General features: G+C 35.5%; 1 protein-coding gene across 1 annotated transcript in view; it reads left to right on the forward strand.

The window, feature by feature from the left end:
* The window catches only part of LOC145687401 (protein O-linked-mannose beta-1,4-N-acetylglucosaminyltransferase 2-like), a 43,405-nt gene extending 22,920 nt beyond the window's left edge, over nucleotides 1-20,485 (forward strand). The window contains exons 2-3 of the mRNA XM_081760858.1: nucleotides 10,513-10,663; nucleotides 13,651-20,485. Coding sequence (XP_081616984.1) covers nucleotides 13,686-15,440 — 1,755 coding nt within the window. The 5' untranslated portion in view covers nucleotides 10,513-10,663; nucleotides 13,651-13,685 and the 3' untranslated portion in view covers nucleotides 15,441-20,485. The remainder of the gene's footprint in view (nucleotides 1-10,512; nucleotides 10,664-13,650) is intronic.
* The last annotated feature ends 1,285 nt before the right edge of the window (nucleotides 20,486-21,770 follow it).

A 21,770-nucleotide genomic window follows, 5' to 3' on the forward strand; every position in this document is an offset into this window, starting at 1 on the left:
AGCCTGTATTTAGTCTTCCTGCTTTTTTTCTTCTTGGCTTTGAGTTTCAGCTTACTTTTCCCAACGATTACATTGTTGTCATTGTCCACATTCGCTTCTTAGTAATTTCCACAGTTCTTTAATAATTAAAATAAGCACCAACTTTTCTTTTCTTTTATTTATTCGATTTTAACCCCCTCTGGGGGTCTTCCTCAATAACGTCTTTCTTTCTGCTACATGTTTTCTTGAATGTTCATTCACATGGGACATTCTTGAAACGCCAAAACCTACGAATCTGATGAAGCACCAATCAGTTTTCTTTTGTAATTTGTAATTTTCATGATCTTTACTCATGGAGTTATATTCTTGAGCATTGAATTATTAACTGTAAATGATAAAAGTAATTGTTTAGAAAAGTGTACCACTAATAACGGTAAGAAACTACATGCAAATGTAACGCTACTACTCAAATGAATCATATTTATGATACTTAAAAATATTTTCACACTTGTCCTCAATCTACTTGCTGAAATAACTAAACCGAACTACTCTTCTGTGAAAACTTGTGTTACTCTTAAATTAAATTTTATTCCAGAAAGCAAATTGTAGATAAGTGTGAAAGTGTTTTTAAGTAAATATGACTTATTTTACGTTGAAAGAAAGTAAATGTTCGAACATTTGTGTATAGTTTCTTACGATTATTATTGGTACAATTTTGTAAATAATTATTTTTATCATTACTTGCTTATAATTCAGTTTTCAAGAACAGAAACTCACAAGTGAGGATCAGTGAGGTTCTACACACAAACACAAAAAAATGTTGCTGTTTCATCAGATTCGTATTTTGGTGTTTCAAGAATGTTCCCTTGTGGATGAACATTCAAGAAAACGTATAGCAGCAAGAGAAGAGTTGTTGAGGAAGACACCAGAGAGGGTGGAAATTATAAATAAAAGGAAAAAATATGTTTCGGGATACAAGGTATTTATACTATAGCGTTCATTAGAAATGTTGCACAGTTCTTCATTTGGTTTCTGAATCTAGTTTTTTTTTTTTTTTTTTTTTCAAAATTCAGTGTATTTCTCCTCTTTCGTTTCGTTTGCATAATCCATATTTTCCTACTGTTTTTCCTCCTGTCTCCCCTCCTACGATTGTATTCCAATCTACCAGATTGTTGTGTTCTCCATTTACATCTTTAATGACATTTTCAGTATCTTCATAAACTTGATCTGTTTTTTTCATTTCATGTACGTTGTCGTTGGCATATATACCTGGATGATAGTTGTATCCTTTAGTTTGATAGCTAGTTTTACTGCTATGACTGTTACTATGTTGTAACTTCTTATTCGTTGTCCTGTCTTCTGATTTATTATAGATCAAACTCCAGTGACTCCGTATTCCGTTCTCGAGTTGGTAATGCTATAGTCATCTGACCAGGAATCCTTTTCTTGTTTCCCGTTCAGATACTTTTTTTTTAAAGAATCATAACTATGTATGGAATCTGACGAAAATCGGCCTGATTGGTCTGTTGTTGGTCTAATTCATTTTTATGATATTGAGTTTAGATGGTAATTGAACTGATCGTGATGACATACGTTTAACGAGGACCCAAAATCAAATATTACAGATAAAAAAAAAATTAAAAAAAAGTCTTTCAAGGTAAGTACAAGCATTTTTTTCAGTTTTTTCTTGAATTGGAGAAAGTTTACTACAGAATCGAATAAACGCTTTCCGTGTCGCCGTCAACAGCGTATGTAGTTTCTACTTTGGCATAACGGTGCGACAAGAGATAGCACATTCCCCCTCTGCACATATATATAATAATTACTTGCAAAGCAGCAGCAAGAAGGTTGTTCATAACAGAGTTCCATCAGTAAGGATCCAAATCCTCACTGTGGTCCGCGGTGGCTCAGTGGTAGAGTGTTTACCTCTGGTGCGTGGGGTTCCTAGTTCGATCCTAGCCGCAGCCCGCGCCATGTGAACTTTGTGGTGGACAAACACTGTGTGCGTGGGTTTCCTCGGGGTTCTCCCGTTACCTTCCACTTTCTTCATTCCACATTTCATTCATTTATCATCACCGTCTCCTTTAGCCTAGCCGGCATAACCGCGGGACGTAAAACTCAAATATTTCATTTCATTTTTTCAAATTCTTACTGTCGAGTGATAGTAAGGGAGATGTTATCAGATTTTACAAGTGCTACCATTGCTGCAACTTCGTATTCATATTTAAATGATTAGATGCGTTGAAAGAAAAAGATTAACGATAAACTTATTGCACCTTGTTACGATCAATTATTATCATTGTGTTATTATCTAATTGTAAATGAAACCCCCTTTCAATGTTTCCGTCAAAGTAGACTGGCAACCCTGTTTTGTCAAGCTACTGCGTAATGGCTCTCTTCCGAGTCAGGCTGCGCGATTGTGTAGCTGACGTCATCGGGAAGGCTTCCTCTGTGTGCAAAACACGAGGCGGCGTCCTGTTGACTGCAAATCAAGGTAGGGTAATGTAGTTCGGAAATGGGTTCTTTAAATTTATAAGAATGGGAACGTAATACATAAAGTTATAGTGACTGACTTTTAATAGTAATTACTTCTGTTTGAAACTAGTGCTTTGGAAGATTGAAATATGGCAAATGAAAGGTGAAAATAGTGACAATTTAATATAGTAAGTCTTGTTCTCATCATTGCGAGTAAGTCATTGATTTCTTTAGAAGTTTCATTATTTGAATAATTATGTGTGACTTACAGAGGAGGTGGGAGAGTTAGTGAAAGGGTCCTCTATGTTAACCTCTTTGGCATTCTTATTTTTATTCAAAATTTATAGAGGATTCAGTCACTGACTCTGTTCACTGTTTCTCTTAAGGTAAGCTTTATGATAGTTTCAAAAAAGAAAAGAAAAGTCAGAGTGTTTTTAAGAATTCTTGCTTGCCCTCTCCTTAATCGGAACCTTGAAGGAGGATTTCATGCAACAACAGGTAAAGAAGTTGTTAAATAACTTTTGTGAAAAAAAAAAAAAAAAAAAAAAAGTAAGCATTTGTGTGAAAATTACCGTTTGATTGATTGAAACAAGTATTCTTTCCCAGTTCAAGGCTTGATTTGTTTGTTCTATTAAAGTGCTCAAGTTAACAAGTATCAAAATACGGAATTTAAATCGTTATATATATTTATATTTATTATTGTCGTTTTCTATATTTATTTGTTAAAATAAATTGTTAACTACATTGAATTTTTGGGAATTCACAATTTCAAGAAGTAGATTAGATCCTTACCCCACTAATTGGGTATTTAGAAAAAAAAAAAAAAAAAGCAATTTTAGAAATAAGAAAAGGAATTAAAGTTACAAATTTTGGAAAGTAGAATTTGCTCCATTACCCGTAGTGCAAAAGTAAACTTGTGTTTCGGTGGAGTTGTCCGGTGGTTCCTCCTTTGAAAAAAAAAAAAAAAAAAAAAAAAAAAAAGTTTTGAAGGTAGCAGCTAGGGTTGGTCTACCGAGATATAGGTTTACATGTTGCACTGAATTATGTATGTTGTGGTTCTCCGCAACAACCTCTCTATGTTCCCTGAAGTCAGATAATGTTGATAAACATCTGTGATATTTGGAAAACATCTCGATTTTTCATCTTCGACATATTCACATATTCGTATTTATTACATTTTTCTTTTCGAGACAATTTGATGTAAAATTCACTTGCAAAGTTTTCTGTTGCTATTAACTTACTAACATTTAAACACCAACAGCACTTTTTCTATCGTCGGTGCACCTAACTATCTCACCACTTCAACATTTTAGAATTTATTATATTTTATGAAATCCTTGCTGGAACCCCTTTCTCGGAGTATCTTAGTTTCTATGCCTTTATTAAAATTAAGCAAGAATATCATCTATCATTAACTAATTTTAAGAAAATATCCACTTCTTTTCTGTTCCGCTGTGTTCTGTTTATTTGATCATAAATTAGTTAGTTTAAAGTTATTAAATAATTTTAAACACACTTTATTCAGTTCCTGTTATAATTAAGTTAGAATTGAGTGCATGTTCCAGCTATGGGACTTGAAGCTTTGTATTCGTTAAAGGATTGGATTATTTAGAGAATCATTAATACGAGCCTCTTTTAGGCGCCAGGACCTCTTTCTTTGTGTACGTGGTTGTGATACGAGCAGAAATTAGGGTTAATAATTTAAAATTGATAACTACTAGAGCTTGTATTTATACACTTAGAAATTAGTAAAAAAGGAAGGAAGGGAAGGAAAGACTTAACAGAGTCCAGACAAACTTCATTAAGCTTCGTATGTTCCTATTCAAACTTAAAGACGATGTTTTTAAAGATATTATTTTTATTTTCCTAAATTAAGATATGAAACTGCATATTTAAGTGATGTTAGACCTAAAACTTGAGTAAGATTTCCTAGAGGCAAATTATTTTCTGTTCACAAATACACTAACAAAATTATTCACTTGAAAACAGTCACTGAATATGTAGCCTTATTACTCTAGTAGGTTAAGTTCATCTATTTATATTCTCCACGTTATAAGTTCTTATTTTCTATAAATCTAATTACAAGTTAATCGTTTTTATTTTCGTACGGCAAGATTTATATATCTATATCTATCTATCTATGTAATATATATATATATATATATATATATATATATATATATAATCTTACTTTTTTACTTTCGAGCGACGATACAAGCGAAAAAGTGTGATGATTAGGAAAAAATCGAATTCAAGATTTTAATGGATTAACAGGTTCCATAGCCCAAAGTGATTTTTCGATATCTGTCTGTCTTTTCGTCCGTTCATCCTGATATATGCTCGCCTAAAGGCTATACCGTTCAACATACTGAAACCAAATTTTAAACTTCAGATTTTTATACGGTTTCTTAAGGGGTGGGGTCGAATTTTCTTCCTACTTTCAAAAATAGGGCAGTTTATTGAAGGATGAAAATTTTTTTTTAAAAAATTGTAATTTTCGCGAAAACGACCTAGGCAATTTTGTTCATATTTCATAAATAAATGTTACATTAAGGAACCGATAAGATGATATAAATCATTCCTCATTTAAAAACTCACAAGGGGTAGTTTACTTTTTGGAGTGAGTTTTCTCGTAGGATTTTCTCAGAAACGACACGGGCAATTTTGTTCATATTTCATAATTAAATATACCATTAAGAAACCTACAATATGGTATAAATAATTTTTGTTAAATAAATAAAACACTCACAAAGGGTGGTTTACTCTTGGGGCTAAGTTTTTCTCAGAAAGACTTGAACAATTTATTCATATTCCATAAATAAATGTTCCGTTAGTATATCTCATTATGATATAAATCTTTTTTCATGAAAAAATTCGGAGGGGATATTTTACTCGTATCTCTTTCGGACAATTCGCTCAAAAGCTACTCAGTTGATTTAGTCTTGTTTCGTTAATAAATACTTAATTTGCAATTCTGTGATATGCATAAACCGTTTTGCATGAAAAGGTCCACAAGTAGTAGTTTACTCTTGATGAGTGTTCTTTACGGACGATTTTCTCAAGAACGACGTGGACAATTTTGTTAATATTTCATAAATCCTCATTTCTTGAACCATCCTACAATATGGCATGAGCAATTTTTCATGAAAAAATTCACAAGGTGTAGCTTGCTGTTGGAGGCGTTTCCTTCTATATAGTTTTCCGAAAGCACCTATTATAATTTGTTCATACTTCGTAAATAAACAGTTCTATGATTTAATTTAAAAGGAGAGAGCGAGAAAGTGTAGTGCGGTGGCCCGTACCCTTTATTAGATCTTAAAAACACGGATATCAACATTATAGAGTATTGAAATTAATGACAACATTGAACATGTGCATTGCGGCCATATTTTCCTGTCTACCAACCACATTAAACAATTTAGTGAACAATCATTGTTGTGAAATGTATCTATACCTGATATCAGATTATATCTATGGTAATCATGTAGACATTTAATAAAATTGAACATCAAAGTTGTTTTTACAATATGCGAAAGGTGCAATATCTAAAGACAGACAATTCTAAACACAAAAGTATTAATTAAAGATTGGAAATTAGCAACCAAACAAAGCAAATGAGTACAAACAGATTCACATCAATACAAACAACGAACAGAATGGAACTGGCTATTTGGATCCGTTATAATACTAATATAATTTTTATGTATGAATCATCATACTTCTCCATTTGTTTTGCAGGGTCAGGTATTTAGTTTTTGGTAAGGATATTAATTCCGGTCTTGATAAAGAATCGTAAAATAGCATGGTATTAACCATACTATTAAGACGTAGCAAACGCTTTTGTAACAAGCCAGAAATTAAAGCAAATAGAATCCATGTGGTCATTACGTACCACCCAATTAACGTTCCATGTGAGAGACCTGTAACACAATAAACTGTCACTTACTTAATATTCTTTCCAATTGGCAGCAGTTGGTTCCAATTGGTTCAGCAACAAACTATTGTCATCATGAAACTGCACTTAGAAATAATAGAAGTCTTCAAAAAAACTTGTTTATATCTTCTTCTGTAACGACCACTAACCAACAACTTCCCTGTATACTTACAATATGAACTGATATAATAATAAAATACTAATCTAGAACCCCTGTTTTAACTACCTATATTATTAAGTTATTCGTATACATTTCAACGACTACTTGGCTTCATTCTTAGTACGTGTTTTCTCAGGATTTTTTAAAAATGTTATTTCATTAACTCACGTTAACAGTAATTTTCTGTCGTAGAAGTAATATTATTATACTTCGTTGATATGAAATATCACGCTGAATTTACTTTTTAAAAATTCAAGGGTTTAATGTACGTGCCTCTTATTACAACTTTGGTTACAAAATTCGGAGATAAAGAACCGATCAAATAAGATATATACTGGCATCGATGTGTCTTTCATTCTTTGCAGGTGACCTAACCACCGAATTCTCTGAACCTTGGTGTTTCACAATATCCACTATATCCACCAATATCCAGGTTATTAACATACCTAACTTCTCGTACCTTATGCGCCAGTTTCTATCTTGCCTTACTGGTTCATAGATTTTCCTTAGCACCTTCTCGAATGTTCTTGGGATCATGTCGTCTTTCCTCGTCAAAACCCACATCTCTGCCCCATATGTCACCATAGGACTCACAAGTGCTTTGTAAATCAGTACTTTGACAGTTTTGGAAATTAATTTACTTCTGAAGAGATTGTGATTCGTACGATAAACTTTTATTTCCTAATTGTATTCTATCCTATATTCATATGCCAAATCTGTTGCTTTTATCTATCATGTTTCCCAGATATCGAAAGCATTCTATCTCATCACATCTTTTTGTCCTGTATTATTAAGTCTCTTGTGTTCTCTCTTCTGATCTTACCATGAAAGTTACTTTTTTTGTGGTTTCATTATATACTTGTGCTAATTTTTCTTTAGATCTAACAATAATAGGAATATCGTCCACATATATACATATTTGGTTGGATTTGGAGAATATAATACCTCTCTGGTCAATATCCTGTACTGCATAGTGTGGAGCTAAAATAAATAGAGCATTTGATTGGACATCATCTTGTTAACTCCTTTGTTGAAATTAAATGTGTTAGTTAGTTTGTTGTTTATTTTTACACTGGCTTGTGTATTATTCATGGTCATTGTAATTAATTTACACAACTTCAGCGGAACTCCAAACTGACGTAGAGCTTCTTGTAAATTTCTCCTAATAATACTTTCAAAGACTTGCATAAAATTTGTAAACAAAATATGTAAATATCCAGGTCATACTCGATGTGTTTTTGCAGTATCTGTCTTATGGCGAATATTTGATCTGTATTTTATTTGTTCTAAATCCACATTGGTATTCGCATATATCATTGTTTCTGTAATTTCCTTAAGTCTATTGTTCAGAATGTCAGAGAAAATTGTGTACGCTGTGCTCAGAAGCGTGATACCTCTGTAATTTCTACAGTCTAATTTGGTTCCTTTTTCCAATGAACCGAAAAATCCCAGCTATTTGAGATTTTCTCCTTTATCTATATATGTTGGATCAGTTCTGTTATTATTTTTGTTGTAGTTTCTCCTCTGTGTTTTATCAGTTCAATTGCGATATCATCGTTTCTGAGGCTTCATTATTTCTCCTTCTTTGAATCACTTTCTTCACTTCCTCAAGACTAGGTAAAGGAATATGACTTCCTTCTTTTTCTTCTTCCAATCTACCTGTTCTTTCTTCTATTACATCGGCCCCCACGCTTCCTTCTTTTTCTTGGTTGCTGTGTAGTAATGTTTTGAAGTGTTCTTCCCATCTCTGTAAAATCTGCCTTTCATCTGGTATTATTTGTCAGTCTCTTGTTTTAGTTTTCTACTCAGGGTTGGAAATAGATTGTAAATTTTCTTTATAGCTCCGTAGAATTTTCTTTCATTCTGTTTCTTTAAAGTGTCAATCTCTTTCACTTTCTTCCTAAGGTATTCCTTTTTTCTTCTTACGTATTTTATTTGCTTTCTTCCTCAATTCCCGGTAATGCTCAAAATTTGCTCTTGTTTCTTCCGATAACATTTTCTCTCTTGCCTTATTTTTTTCCCCCGTATACTAGTCAGACATTCCTCATCGAACCAATTCTTATCTTTTTTGGTTATATTATCTCCAATCACTTCTTTAGCTACCTGTTGTGTGACACTCTTTATTTGATTCTATCTGGCCTAAACATCTCCAGTTCATGTTGTTTCTTTCACTTTTTTTCCTTCATTCATTCGCTCTTGTAAGCGTTTCTGATATTCTGATTCTACTTCTTTTTGCCTAAGATTATATTATTTGTTCTTCTTAATGTTATTATTCTCTCTCTGAGTTTTACTAGGAAGTGGTCAGAATTACATTTGGGTCTTCTACAGCTACGAATGTCCATTATTGAGAGTGCATTTCTTCTTAGTATCAACAAATGATCAGTTTAACTAACTTTGCCAATTCTGGTATTTTCCACATTCCTAAGTGTATCCTTTTGTACGGGAATGTTGTACTTTTGGATAACCTTTCTCCAAATTGGATTTATGTAAGGTATATTTCCCAGCCACATTATTAACGTAATCCTCGTTACCGATTTTTGCTTCAAATCACTCATCACTATAGTTACATCATATTTGATTACTTTTTGATAAACGCCTTCCAATTCTGTTTTGTTGTTCTTACTTCCTTCTGTTGGAACCTGCACTGATATAATTGTCAAAGTTTTTTTTTTTTTTTTTTTTTTTTTTTTTTTTTTTTTTAAGCTTAACTCTATATATCCTGTCACTTATTGGTTCATTTTCTATCACGCTGTCTCTCATCTTTCTTGTCATTATAAACCCAATCCCAATCCGACCGATATGGTCTTCAGTTCCGCTATATATTACCATATATTAGTTTTTATCTATTTAGCATTCCGTTGTCAGCGTGCAAAAGTTTCAAGTTTGTATTATGTTCAGACATTTGGTTCGCTATTTCTTACATTCAACCTGGTTGTTTCATTGTACATTCCACATAGCTATTATAATGTTTAAGTTCTTCACCTGTTCACTTTGACCTTTCCAATTCCGATATCCTTACCAGTACACTTTGTATACATACATGTTTTTAATATAAGCTATATGAACATAAAAAAACAAAGAAAAATCCACTCCATCCATCTTGCCTCAGGAATTATTTCTTAAATAATTAATATTTTTGTGGCCAAAGTATGTACTTCTTTATTAATATTAAAATAAGTCGTAACAGTTTCTATAACGTATCGTTATCAATTAAGATAACGTTCTGTTACGGAAACTGTTACGACTTATTTTAATTTTAATAAAGTAGTATATACTCTGGTGAGAAAAATATTAATTAATTATATATAATTACATCCCTCCTCCACTAACTGCAAAGCAGCAATGCCGATTTTGGTCCACCTCGGATTTCTTCTGTTCCTACTATATATAGTAAGTATTCCCCAATCTTCTACCTGGGCAGACTCGTGTTAGGAGATCAGCAACTCTTACAGGGTGTGGATAGAATATTTGAATACAAAATTAAAATAGCTAACGTTCTTGGTGGATACGCGTAATTAGAATTGTACAAATAATTATTGTATATCAGGACCTGGTCTGAGTGACAATATGTAAGGCAGTATCTGTTTATCAGGCAGTATTTGTCTTTGTTCAAACATCTGTTATATTTGCATCACTTAGTATCAATATCTATAAGTGTCTTTTCATAACATATATGAAGTCTATGCTTTTACTGTAGTTGCTACTTCAACAACTAGAATCATCAATACCTAAAGAGATAAACGGACTCTTTCTAATCAGAGTAACATTGAAATCAGTCGAGAATAAAGCGAGAAACCAAAATGCTCTTTTTGGGAAAGAGTGGAGTTTTACTCCAATAAAGAAATTTCTAGGTATTTCTTAAACGGATATAAATATCTGAAAGTGAGCTACTTTCCTGTCATTGTTTCTTTATAACGAATAAAATAATAATATTAATCTTTCTGCTTTCTTCTTTTTTCAGCAGTGACTTCCAATAACACCTTAAATCAAAATCGAATTAAATGGAACATACTAAGTACAATCACAATTCGGATCGGATTGAATGAGAAAATGTGAAGAGCTGGTTTTTGATTAGTGCATTACTAGTGCAGTGTTTCATTTTACGTTTAATTGAGGTAAGCTATACCAATTTGAATTGCATACTCTTAAACTCGTATTTAGATTATTATCGCACTATTGTACTAAAACCTGAAAGTTAAAATTAAATTCAAATACACTATTTGCCATTAATGACTGAACCTCCTTCCCTTCCCATCCCGAAAGGTAAGTAGACTCATTCAGACGGCACAAATGCATCATGTAGTGAGTGCTTGGGAGAACGTCATACAGTCGTTTGCAGTCGAAATGAGCGGACGGCGAGAGTTAAGTACGCATGAAATAGCCATGATCATTGGAGCCCACCAATTTAATCGTTCAATACATGAGATTCCGGCAAATTCCAAATAGCATATGTAAGTCGCCATTTGGGAGAAGATCCGTAGCCATTGCACACCACGAGGGAGAGCAGTGACTACGGCCCTTGTCCCAAATGTCGACTTACGCGTGCTATTGGGTCTGGGCCCGATGGCAGAACTCTGTCTTTCTGCGATGAGCTTTTGTAAGTCAAAAATTTTCTGCAGAAGAAACACTTGTGATTGCTAAAAATACGCTGTACGAGATGCAATAAACAGTTCAAACTATAGTTATGCAAGTCGTCCGTGCATTTAAGACATCTATGAAACATAGGATAGCAGGCATGTTTTTATACTTTTCTGTTGTCTATTTTTTCTGCACAGGCGCGGCAAATTTTCTGCGATCACATCGCAGATCGCGGCATGTTCTGCTATGGGGGGTCTGGTTGGAGATGCTGAGTATCTCAACGTGTTCGTGGTACCTCAACACGCTAAAGAGAGGTAGTCCCGTATTGCTTGGACGATCATACCTGGAGGGGAGTGTCGGATTCCTGCCTGCGAAGAACAACGGAAATGGGGCAGGGGCTAGTCCCAATAATCTGGGTAACGGTTCTAATCCCGGGGAAGAGAGGAAACTAGGATATGGGCCAGCACCAAACTCAAATAGTGACTTATCACGTACCATTGGATCCGGGATGAGATGCGGGAGCATCTCGGCGTGTGTGTGGTACCTCTACACGCGAAGTCGGTGGCCAATTGAACGATAGATGTAGGCAGGGCCGGGATTGAACAAGCCTCCTCGGGCATCACCTGGACCCCCGGATTTGGGTTGGACTCTGCCGGACTGTGTTCATACCGTGGGATTCGGTAGCTCATGAGAGCCAATCCCAGGAATCTGAGTAACGGTGAGCATGGGCGGGAGGTGAGCTTGCCTTGAAACGCTCGGGCGCCATGCCTGCAGAGCATGGTAGGATTGGCTCGCTAGCAGTCTGTCTCCACCAGTAGGTTAACTGGTAGACACTCAGGAATTCGGTCTGGCCGCGCAGTGGGCGAATCTCACTCCCCCAGAGAATGGGGGTTAACATCGCTTAGGCGAATCAGGATTAGGGGACAAATCCTGGCGGTGCACTTCGTGCACGAGGACTAAAGTCCAAGCAGGAGCAACTACGGGCGGGGTGCATTGTAGGCGGTACCTGTTCATTGAAGAGACCGAACGGTCGCGGGCATGCTCTCCATGCATGCAATTAAGCGTGGAATAGTAGACCACTAGCATCACAAAATCTTACATGCTATAGTGTGTAACGTAGAGGTGAAATGTGAACGAGAGTTACTGATAACACCGTAACTTCGACCAGAGAAGCAACGAAAGTTGTCTCATAAGACCGGTTATGACTCAGACGCATAGTGAAAGTACACTAGGAGAAATCATTGGACACTGTAACCATAGGGTATTGATCGACATCTGGGAGTGATGTCAATACCTTCTTCACGAAGTATTAGAACTGGAGTTCTGTAGGAGAGCGGTGTTGTCCATAAGCCAAAGATTACACGAGCACCGCCGATTATAGAGATACGAACATGGCGCAAGTGGACAATGGGACAGTGGAGAAGCATCATGTGGAGTGAGGAATCGCGCTACATGTTTTGGCAATTCGACGAATGTGTGTGGGCATGGCGCATGTCAGTTGAGCGCTACTTACCAGTCTTGGTGCCTAGAATAATGAATGCCGACGCCTATCAAGCAATCTTAGAAAATTCTTCGTACCTATCCTTTTGTTCGGTAGTGGGCCAGTTGTGTTTCGTCCAGCACATGCCATCACAGAGCAGTTTGAGGAGATAAAAGTGCAAGTACTCGACTATCTGGCCAGAACCCCCGAGCTTAACTATTTAACACCTTTGGGATTAGTTGGAGCACCGTTTGAGTCCCTGACTACAACGTCTCAAAACTATAACCTTATGGAAAGTCTTTCTAGAGGTTGAGGTTGTTACAACTTTGAATGGCGAACATACGCATACTAACCCTTTATGAGCGTAAGATGAACAAGTTCTCAATGGCTCAGTCATTAATGGTAATGTAGTGTACGTGGTGTATGGCATTGAAGTCTTACCATTTTCTAAATTATTTCTAAAGATGTAAATGGTGTGGAAACGAAAGTAGGTTTCTCATTACTGAGAAAAAAAAAATCAATAACCGTTTATTATCTACTTAATTTCTTTCAAATCAGCATGAAACTGATTTACCGAAATGTAGTTCCAGTGCCTGCTGGTATTTCAAGTACTGTGTATCCTCCCAATTCGTCTAATAGCTAGCGCGTGTGCATTTGAATGGAATCCTGATGAGAGCCTTGAAATTTGAACGGATAATGGTAGCTCGGGTTCCATTTTAAACTAGGTGCACGTCTCATGTACCCTTAGTGCTGAAAGGAACTCTAAACTTCTGTCCAACGAACCAACCAAATTAAGTTCTACGTAACAGGAAGTTATATGTTACACTGTACTTTTAGCTGAATAAAACAGTAAACCATGTGGACAAAACATAAATAGAAAATATCGAAAATTTGAGTGTTGGAAATATTTTCATTTTACAAATTGTTAGTTCAGCATTTTTTTCTCATTATATTAATAATTTATTAGGAATGTTTGTTGATAAAAATTTATTTATACCTTTGATTTCTGTACATGTGTATCATTTGTCTTTGTTTTGTTTTCAGATGGTGATACAAGATCATTCCCCACAATTAGTGCCATGGCTTTCTCTCAGACCTTATTACATGTGTGTACCTTCGTGTCAGTTGTGTGTCTCTCATGGTGGTTTATTGCCAAGGACTTCACACTATCTGAAATCTACAGAATAAATAACACAAGAATTTCCACACAGGAGGATTATAATTCTAGTTATCAACTGGATGACTTCGCTTCTTCGGTGTTCTGTAATACAGATAAAAATGGACATAGAACGTGCAAGTTTCAGAATATTTGTTATGCGCCTATAGTGAACCACTTTCTATTTCTACTGTCAAATAGTTCTGTATTTTCAGGTGTAAAAGATACCAGTGAGTTAAAATCAATAGAGCTGTCTTCAATAGCTAATCACTCTGAATTTTTTATGCCATTGGCTGTAGTACTACACAGTTCCAAATACTTGAAAAATATCCATAAAATATTTAAATCCGTTTTTATACTATCCCGATTTAAACCAGATAATATAATGCACGTTATTCATGATGATTTGCTGCCTTTGTACTTTACGTACTTAATGTTGTGTGCAGGCGATGTAGAGAAATGTGCTACTGAAAACCAATTAGTATTTGCTGATTATGGTAGTGTAGGTCCTTTTCCAGAATTGTACAAAGTATTTTCGAATTCTGATATTTTATATTTACGAGATCAAAGTAATGGTAACGGTATAATTTGCTTTCGTACTGCATATGCTGGTGTACAAAGAGAAACTTTGTGGTTTCAATATGGGTTCGGAGTTCCCCAAGGTTCATTAAAGAATACTGATTTGCCTGTAAATAGTATTAAACATTTTTTCCAGTATCTTCTACGAAAACTTAATATACAGCCATTGAAACGTAGTAATTGTCCGCCATGTGCTGTGGTAATTAGTAGAAACAATACTCGTAAAATCATTAACAAAAATTTCCTTGTGAGTTCGTTGAAGAAATCGTTTAGTTTGGTCTATCCAGATACATCAGTTTTAAACGTAACGATTGTGGATTTATCAAATACTGATCTGTTTGTTGTAATATCATCGTTACTTTCTTGTAACATTCTAATCGGTATGCATGGAGCTGAAATGATTCTCTCTCTGTTTTTACAACCTGTCTCACTTGTTGTCGAACTTTTTCCTTACGCCATAGTCCCTAACCATGTTTCTTTTTTACAAGCGTATTTTGTAGCCTCGAAATGTAGTGTAGTGTACAAATCGTGGAGAAATATGAGAGAGTCTAACAGTATACCTCACCCAGAAGCCCATCCTTTGTTAGGTGGTATTCATCATCTGCCAAGAGAAGAACAACAAAAAATAATGAGTACCAATGAAATTCCTGCTGTTTATTGCTGTCACGATTCAGCGTACTTATATCGAATGTTTCAAGATACAATTGTAGATGACAGTATTTTCGACACAATAAAGGTTGGACTGGAAGAACAGCAAGCCTTTTCATGGGAGGATTGTGTAAAAGGTGAAATGCAAAGCATTGTAGAAAAATGGTATTTTCCTTCAAGTGTCACTAATATCACGTGTAGGTTTTCATTTACTGATCAAGTGGCAGTGGTTTCGTGGGACCCACCGTTTAATCACGACGTTTCTACCGATTTGTATTATGAAGTAGCTGTGTCAAGTGAACAAAATTTCCAAGACTTTTTTTCTGTTCGTGAACCCAAAATTATGTTTGAATTTCCTTTTTCTAATGAACAAAATGTTTTAAAAATTTGGATTCAGAGTATAGTGGGTAAAAGCAGAAGTCCGGATAAATATCATGAATGTTTTTTGTAATGAAACCAATACTTCAATTGTTTGTATTACATATTTTTGTATTTGTTATTTGTTTTCTGTAAAGCACAATTGCTAGATACTAGCTGATTTGGTCTACGTTTTAAAAATATATATAAATACGGAATATTGTACTTCCTATTTATACTGAATCGAATTTCGATTTACTGAATTTCGTCGTTATCGTTAACTTCACTTAGATCTTCAAAACTGTTACAGTCTCCTACTTAATAAGAATATTAGGTATAGCATTTACAAAATCACTATCAATTAGATCGAAGCCATACATAATAGTTTATTTCTTTTAAAAAAATAAACAATTGTTAGAGAAATTCAATTTTTAAAAAAAATTAAAGTAACAGTACATAGATAGTGTACCAGGAAACAAGTAAATATAAGCCAGGAAAAAACAACTAAAAATTCAGTCCCACGGATACATCTCAGCCAGGGTGTCTATCGGTCACGAAATCAAAAGACGGTCATGAAAGTCACGAAATTTAGCTTTTGGGTCACGATGTTTTATCTGTACTAATACAAGTAGAGACAGGAAAATTTTGTTCTATAAAATATCAAAATTCAGCGCTGTAAATGACTATGGTCGGCTTTAAGACGCTAACAAATCGCAAGCAAAGCACACTTCTATCTCATGCTTGAAAATTCGGCGTAATTTGCACCGAATATTGATATTGTACTTCAGCTTGCATCAATGAGCAGTGACGATGAAAATTGCATCGTATGGCCAAAACCACCTACGCATCTAACCAGTTAATTCAAATATGAGAAGACATCAAGTTTTTATGGCTCCAGGGAAGCCTTTGAAAGCAGAGATAAGATAAAGATAAGTGCTAAAGAATATAGATATTGTTATTAGTTTTAGAATGTTACGAAATTTTACGGTTTGGTAAAGGAAAGGTCACGAGAAAGTCACGAAATTTCATTTTGGAATTTTAGTAGACACCCTGCCAGCACAATAGTAGATTATGACTTCAACCAAGAATACAAACAAGCAGTGTCTTGTGTATACTACGTGAAGGAGTTTGGTTTGCAAGACGTAATATTTTCTCAATATTGAAATCAGAAGTGGTTGATGTCTGCCTCTTTCGGTTTGAATAGAGGGTTAAGAGAGGAGATGATATTTATTCTTAAAACGCTTTAAATCGATTAAAAAAATGCTTCTCTCTATCTCTTATCATTTTTGCAGCATGTAGATATTGAAGCCGGAAGCTGTAGATATCTATCACTTCCGGTTTTTGTAGAGAGTTACGGATGGAGATAAATATATTCTGTGGACGCCTAATCGATTGCAGGAAACCGGTTCCCCGCATCTGTAACCGTTTGGCTGTATAATAAACAACGTTGAAACGGTTGATTTGTACTACTTCCAGTTTGAATACCACCTCCATCAACTTTTGATCCACTACATCCTGGAAAACTTTAAATAATAAAAGCAGACGGTTAGTAACACTATTTGCAACACAAGGAAAGAGCCAGGAAGACAAACACAGAAGGACTTGTTGCACCAGACAGAAGATATAGAATAGCATACGATGGAGAAAATTTATGTGCATTTCCTATTAGTGTCTGTTCTGAGGGGAAGAAAACAACTATTGATTAACTCGGATTGTATGTGGCTGAGCCCCCAATAGGAATTTCAGATAATTCCGTGGCAAGTTGTAACTTGTAACACTCTTCCAGCCTTGAAATTAGGGTATTTTAAATGAAATGACATACAGAATTAGATACATAAGAATGTTTTTGATACGATAACTAATTATTCAAAATTTCTAAAATGACTTTATAAAAGCAAACCGTACTAGATCGAGACATGTAGCAATGATGTTGGCTATGTATGCTGTTCTGTAATCTTTTTCATTTGTCTCTGTTAGTACAACTAGTGCTCTGCTGTATCTTTCGCCCAGTTATGTTGAAGAGTAACTATATTATATGTAAATTGTTTGTATAATAACTATTTTCCCGAAATCAAAATGTTTAAAAAAAACGAAGAATAACATTTCCGGATTTTTTCAGGAGGGGGAAGCATTTCTACTGTATACGTCGTGATCTACCATAAGTACAAGGTCAAACTGGCCCAAGAGGTAGTGTAGCAAGACTATTTAACACAGAAATCGCCACTCAGTATCTCAGTCACTTTTTATTGACGATGAGTAACGTCTGATACGTGAACTGTTACTGTATGAGTTCGAACTCTGGCATAACGCTGCGGCAGCAATCTAAAACATTTGCCATGTGAAAGAACAAGGTGCAATGAATCAAAGCACAGCAACTTTTTGGTTCCAAAAATTTCGTGCAGGTTGGGAAAAATGTCGATCAGCCAAGGACTGGCCGCCTCTGGGTAACAGATTCTGTGGTCATACAGCACATCATTGAGGAAAATCCATCCATTAGCACTCGACGCTTCCCAAACCAACTCGACATGTATCAATCCTCTGTGATGCATCACCTTCACGAACTTGGGAAAATCATCAGAAGCTGCCGCGTTGTGCTACGCGAGTTGATCCCAGCTCTGGCTCAGAGGAGTCTACCGATAATTGGTGCAGAATCCACGTGATGTGCGTTTCCTGTAACAGATTGATACGTGTGACGAAAAGTGGACTTTTTTCCGAAACCCGAGTGTGCGAAAATAGCAAAGGCTAACTTGCAGGACCGGCCGTCCAACAGTGCCCTTTCGAGCATAAAGTCACGTTCTATGTATGTTGGAATTGCGAATGGGTAATTTACTTCGCATTCGTTCCTAACGATCGTACAATCAATGCCGACTTTATTCCGAGCTGTTGGAACGGCTGCATGCTGCACTATGCCAAAAAAATATCCTGCATCAGTGAACCGAAAACGCGCCCTGATGGAACAAAATCACTCGAAACTACACTTGGCTTGAAAAACGCAACAAAAATTGCAGGAACTTGATGTCATCGAATCGATGCCACGGCATATAGTCCTGACCTTGACCCTTCAGATTTCTACCTGCTTTAGATCATGAAGCACTTCCCGAAATCACGATGCTTCACCAACTAGCAAAAGGTGGAAAGAACAGTGACTTGACTTCTTTGCCTCTAAGAACAAGAGATAGTATCAACGTCGAATCGAGGAATTAGCAGGAAGGTGACTGGGTACAGACAGTCCAACATGAGGGGCTATACTTTGAATGTTGACCAGCTTTCATGCAGGTATGTTGTGCACCACAGTATTTAAAGATATATTACTTATCCTTGTATTTATTTAAACACTTCTTCGAAATATAATCCTTTAAAAAAATAAAGTTTTCAATTTCTTGTAAGTTTGTTTCTATTTGTTCAAAATACGACATATGATTAGTATTCGACACGAAGATACTTTAGATGTGCATTGCCTCTCTTGTCTCAGTTACTGTAGGATATTGGAACATGTCACAAAGTGCTTACAAATAAGACACAGATTGCTACGTAGTTAAGAGAGATAGCATGTGCAAATAAAGATATAGATTATGGAGATACAGATTGATTTACAGATTGATTTGGTAAGACAAGATTACTAGATTATCAATGTTTAGTAACAAGATACAGATAAGAGATAGATTGATCAGAAAAGATTACTTGTATAATGAAACAAGCATAGATTCGTGATCAGAGTAATATTGTGTTGTATAATCATGTTAGTGTAATTATGGAAGATTATTGATAGAAGTAACTGTGTTATGTTTATAGAAGAATTCAATTGTGTACATATTCTTCAAAAGATTTCTACATAGGCACAATCGTGGTAAAGCAATCTACGTTTTCAGTATGTCAACTATAACAAACTTTCGTTCTTTCAACATAGAAACCGACGAATACAATCCTATTTAGACAGATTTAAACATCTATATTATATAGCAACGCAGATTCCTGATGATAGGAAGGTATCCACATTAGTTACCATCATGGGTACAGAAGCATATTGAGCAACTTTGTCACAAAGAACAAACTTTACACAGACATATTTAAAGAAAAACTTACCTCTCACAAGCTCTAATTTTAACATTACTCAAGATTCCAGTAGATTAGTTATATGTTGTATTCTTAATGTTTTCCAACTCTTTTTCGTTACCATATGCATCAAAATTTACCATCTGCAGGTGCGAATAGAGAAAATTAAAAAGCAAGTGGATGTTTAAATTTCATTTTTATTATTTTGCTCCTGTTCAGCCACATTGTTGGTGTGCGCAATCTCGGTGTGCATAGTTCCTTATTCTATTTTCGTTGGGAGCGCTAACATTTTCTACCCTCATGAAAACTTTTGAGAAAACAGGCAATGTACAGTGCCTGTTTTCGCATGTTTTGCTCATGTGCTACAGGTGTTACGTGTAAAGTAAATGGTTTGGAACAGAAACAGGCACTTATCCGGGAAATAACACCTGTTTTTGAATGTAATAATTCTTGTACTGACATGAAATCACATGTGTGCACTGTACATTGACTGATCAGTACCTGTGCGACGCGCATGTACATGCAATGTTCAGAAGAAAATGTTGCGGGCTGCAGACATGTGCAGATCAGCGAATGTAAGTGCATGTGTAGCACGTGGTATTTAGTGAAAACGTGTCTGGGTATGTAACGGTACCAACACATACACTGTACTCCACCGATATTGTAAACATGTACATTTGCGTTCCAGGCCAGCCGGTATTTTAAATATTGAACGAAAATTTTCTGCACATTACATATAATGTGTTCCGTTTTTTAACGTGATTTTCAGCTATGCTGAATTTCAAAAGAAATCTGCTGTGAACATGAGCGGTTTTTTCCCTGTATTGCCGAATGTTCATGCAGGTTCCAGAGAATTGTTCATCTAGCAGGAGTTTGTCGTTTACATGTCTGGTACATGGTATGTTTTTATTACGGAAAATAGGATTTCCAGGTGGTTTGTTTTAGCAGAAAAGGGTTGTATAAACATGAACTGTACATGGTATGTAGTGACAGCATGTATTTGCAGGTTACAGAGAAACAGTACACTGTCTGAAATATAAAAGAAACATTCCCGGTAGACAGAATGTTTCAAATCCGAGAAAAGGCCATTTTCAGATGGGTTTCTCATATATATATATATATATATATATATATATATATATATATATATATATATATATATATAAAAGAAAGCTGTTTTGTTATTAGGTGTATGTTGCTTTATCAACATCATGTACTTGCAGTGTCCATGTCCAGCTACATGTTGCTTTCGAATGAATTCTTGAATTTCCAGCAAAACAGACTATTCTCGACAATATTGGAAGGCTCACTGTGTGGGTAGAAATTTGCAGGTGCGAATTTATATTTTCCTGGACCAGCAGCAGATACTGGTATGTTTAGAAACACTGTGTTGCTGGAAATTCAGTCTTGAGTCTTATTCCTTCAGCAAAATTTCGAACTCAAGTTTCATTCAACAGTATACACATTTTATAAGTACCACAAAATGGAAAATAGCTAGTAGGTCTAAAGACCAGGGACAGGTTAAAAAACCGAAAATTGTGCCCTATAGTGTAGATGCCCGCTATAGGGACCTGTGCATTCAGTGTTAACTAATCGAAAAATGTAGTGTTCGTATCGTCTGAACCGCCTATTTCCAGTTCCCCTTTCACTGTATGTTTGCGATCCCTGTACATTGCATGTTCAGTGCTCTCGAACAATACTAGAATAGCACTGGTCTTCTTCCTTTTACGTGCAATGTTCAGCGGATGATCAACTGCTGTTGAAGAGAAAACACGTTAAGATCAGTTGCAAAACATGCAGTCCACAGATGTTGCGTTCGGTTATAGGTACAAAACATGTGTTTTCCAGGTACAAACCAAGTGTTCACTTCTTCCTTGTTTACCTGTGTTTTTCCGTTTCCAGGGACTGAGCACGCAATGTTTTTAAAAAAACATGAGCACATGATCAGGCGTAAAACAGTGCTCCAATTGCAAGGGTTTTCCAGGCGCATGTTGTACATGCGCATGTACGGTACATGTTTTCTTTCTGCTGAGTAGTTTTGACCAAGCATCGTGAAGCAATTGGCGCTCTAAGGGGTATCGAATTCCGATCCAAAAACCCAGAAATAATTGACGTTCAAATATGTTTTTCAAGAATGGACTGTCTCACAGTACGAAGATAAAATTTGACACATGAGCATCCAATTAAAAATAATTGTGTAAATGTACATGTGTTTCAGCCATGTATATATATATATATATATATATATATATAATTGAAAATCACTATGTTTGTGACTAAATATCCTGAATCGCCCAACCAATCTCGATCAAATTTTCAACATATATGAGGGTCGGGCCTTGGATGTTTCTTTATCGTTTGACTTTAAGGA

The sequence above is a fragment of the Thermobia domestica genome, chromosome 1, assembly GCF_964235325.1.
Source record: "Thermobia domestica chromosome 1, izTheDome1.hap1.1, whole genome shotgun sequence".
Classification (NCBI taxonomy): domain Eukaryota; kingdom Metazoa; phylum Arthropoda; class Insecta; order Zygentoma; family Lepismatidae; genus Thermobia; species Thermobia domestica.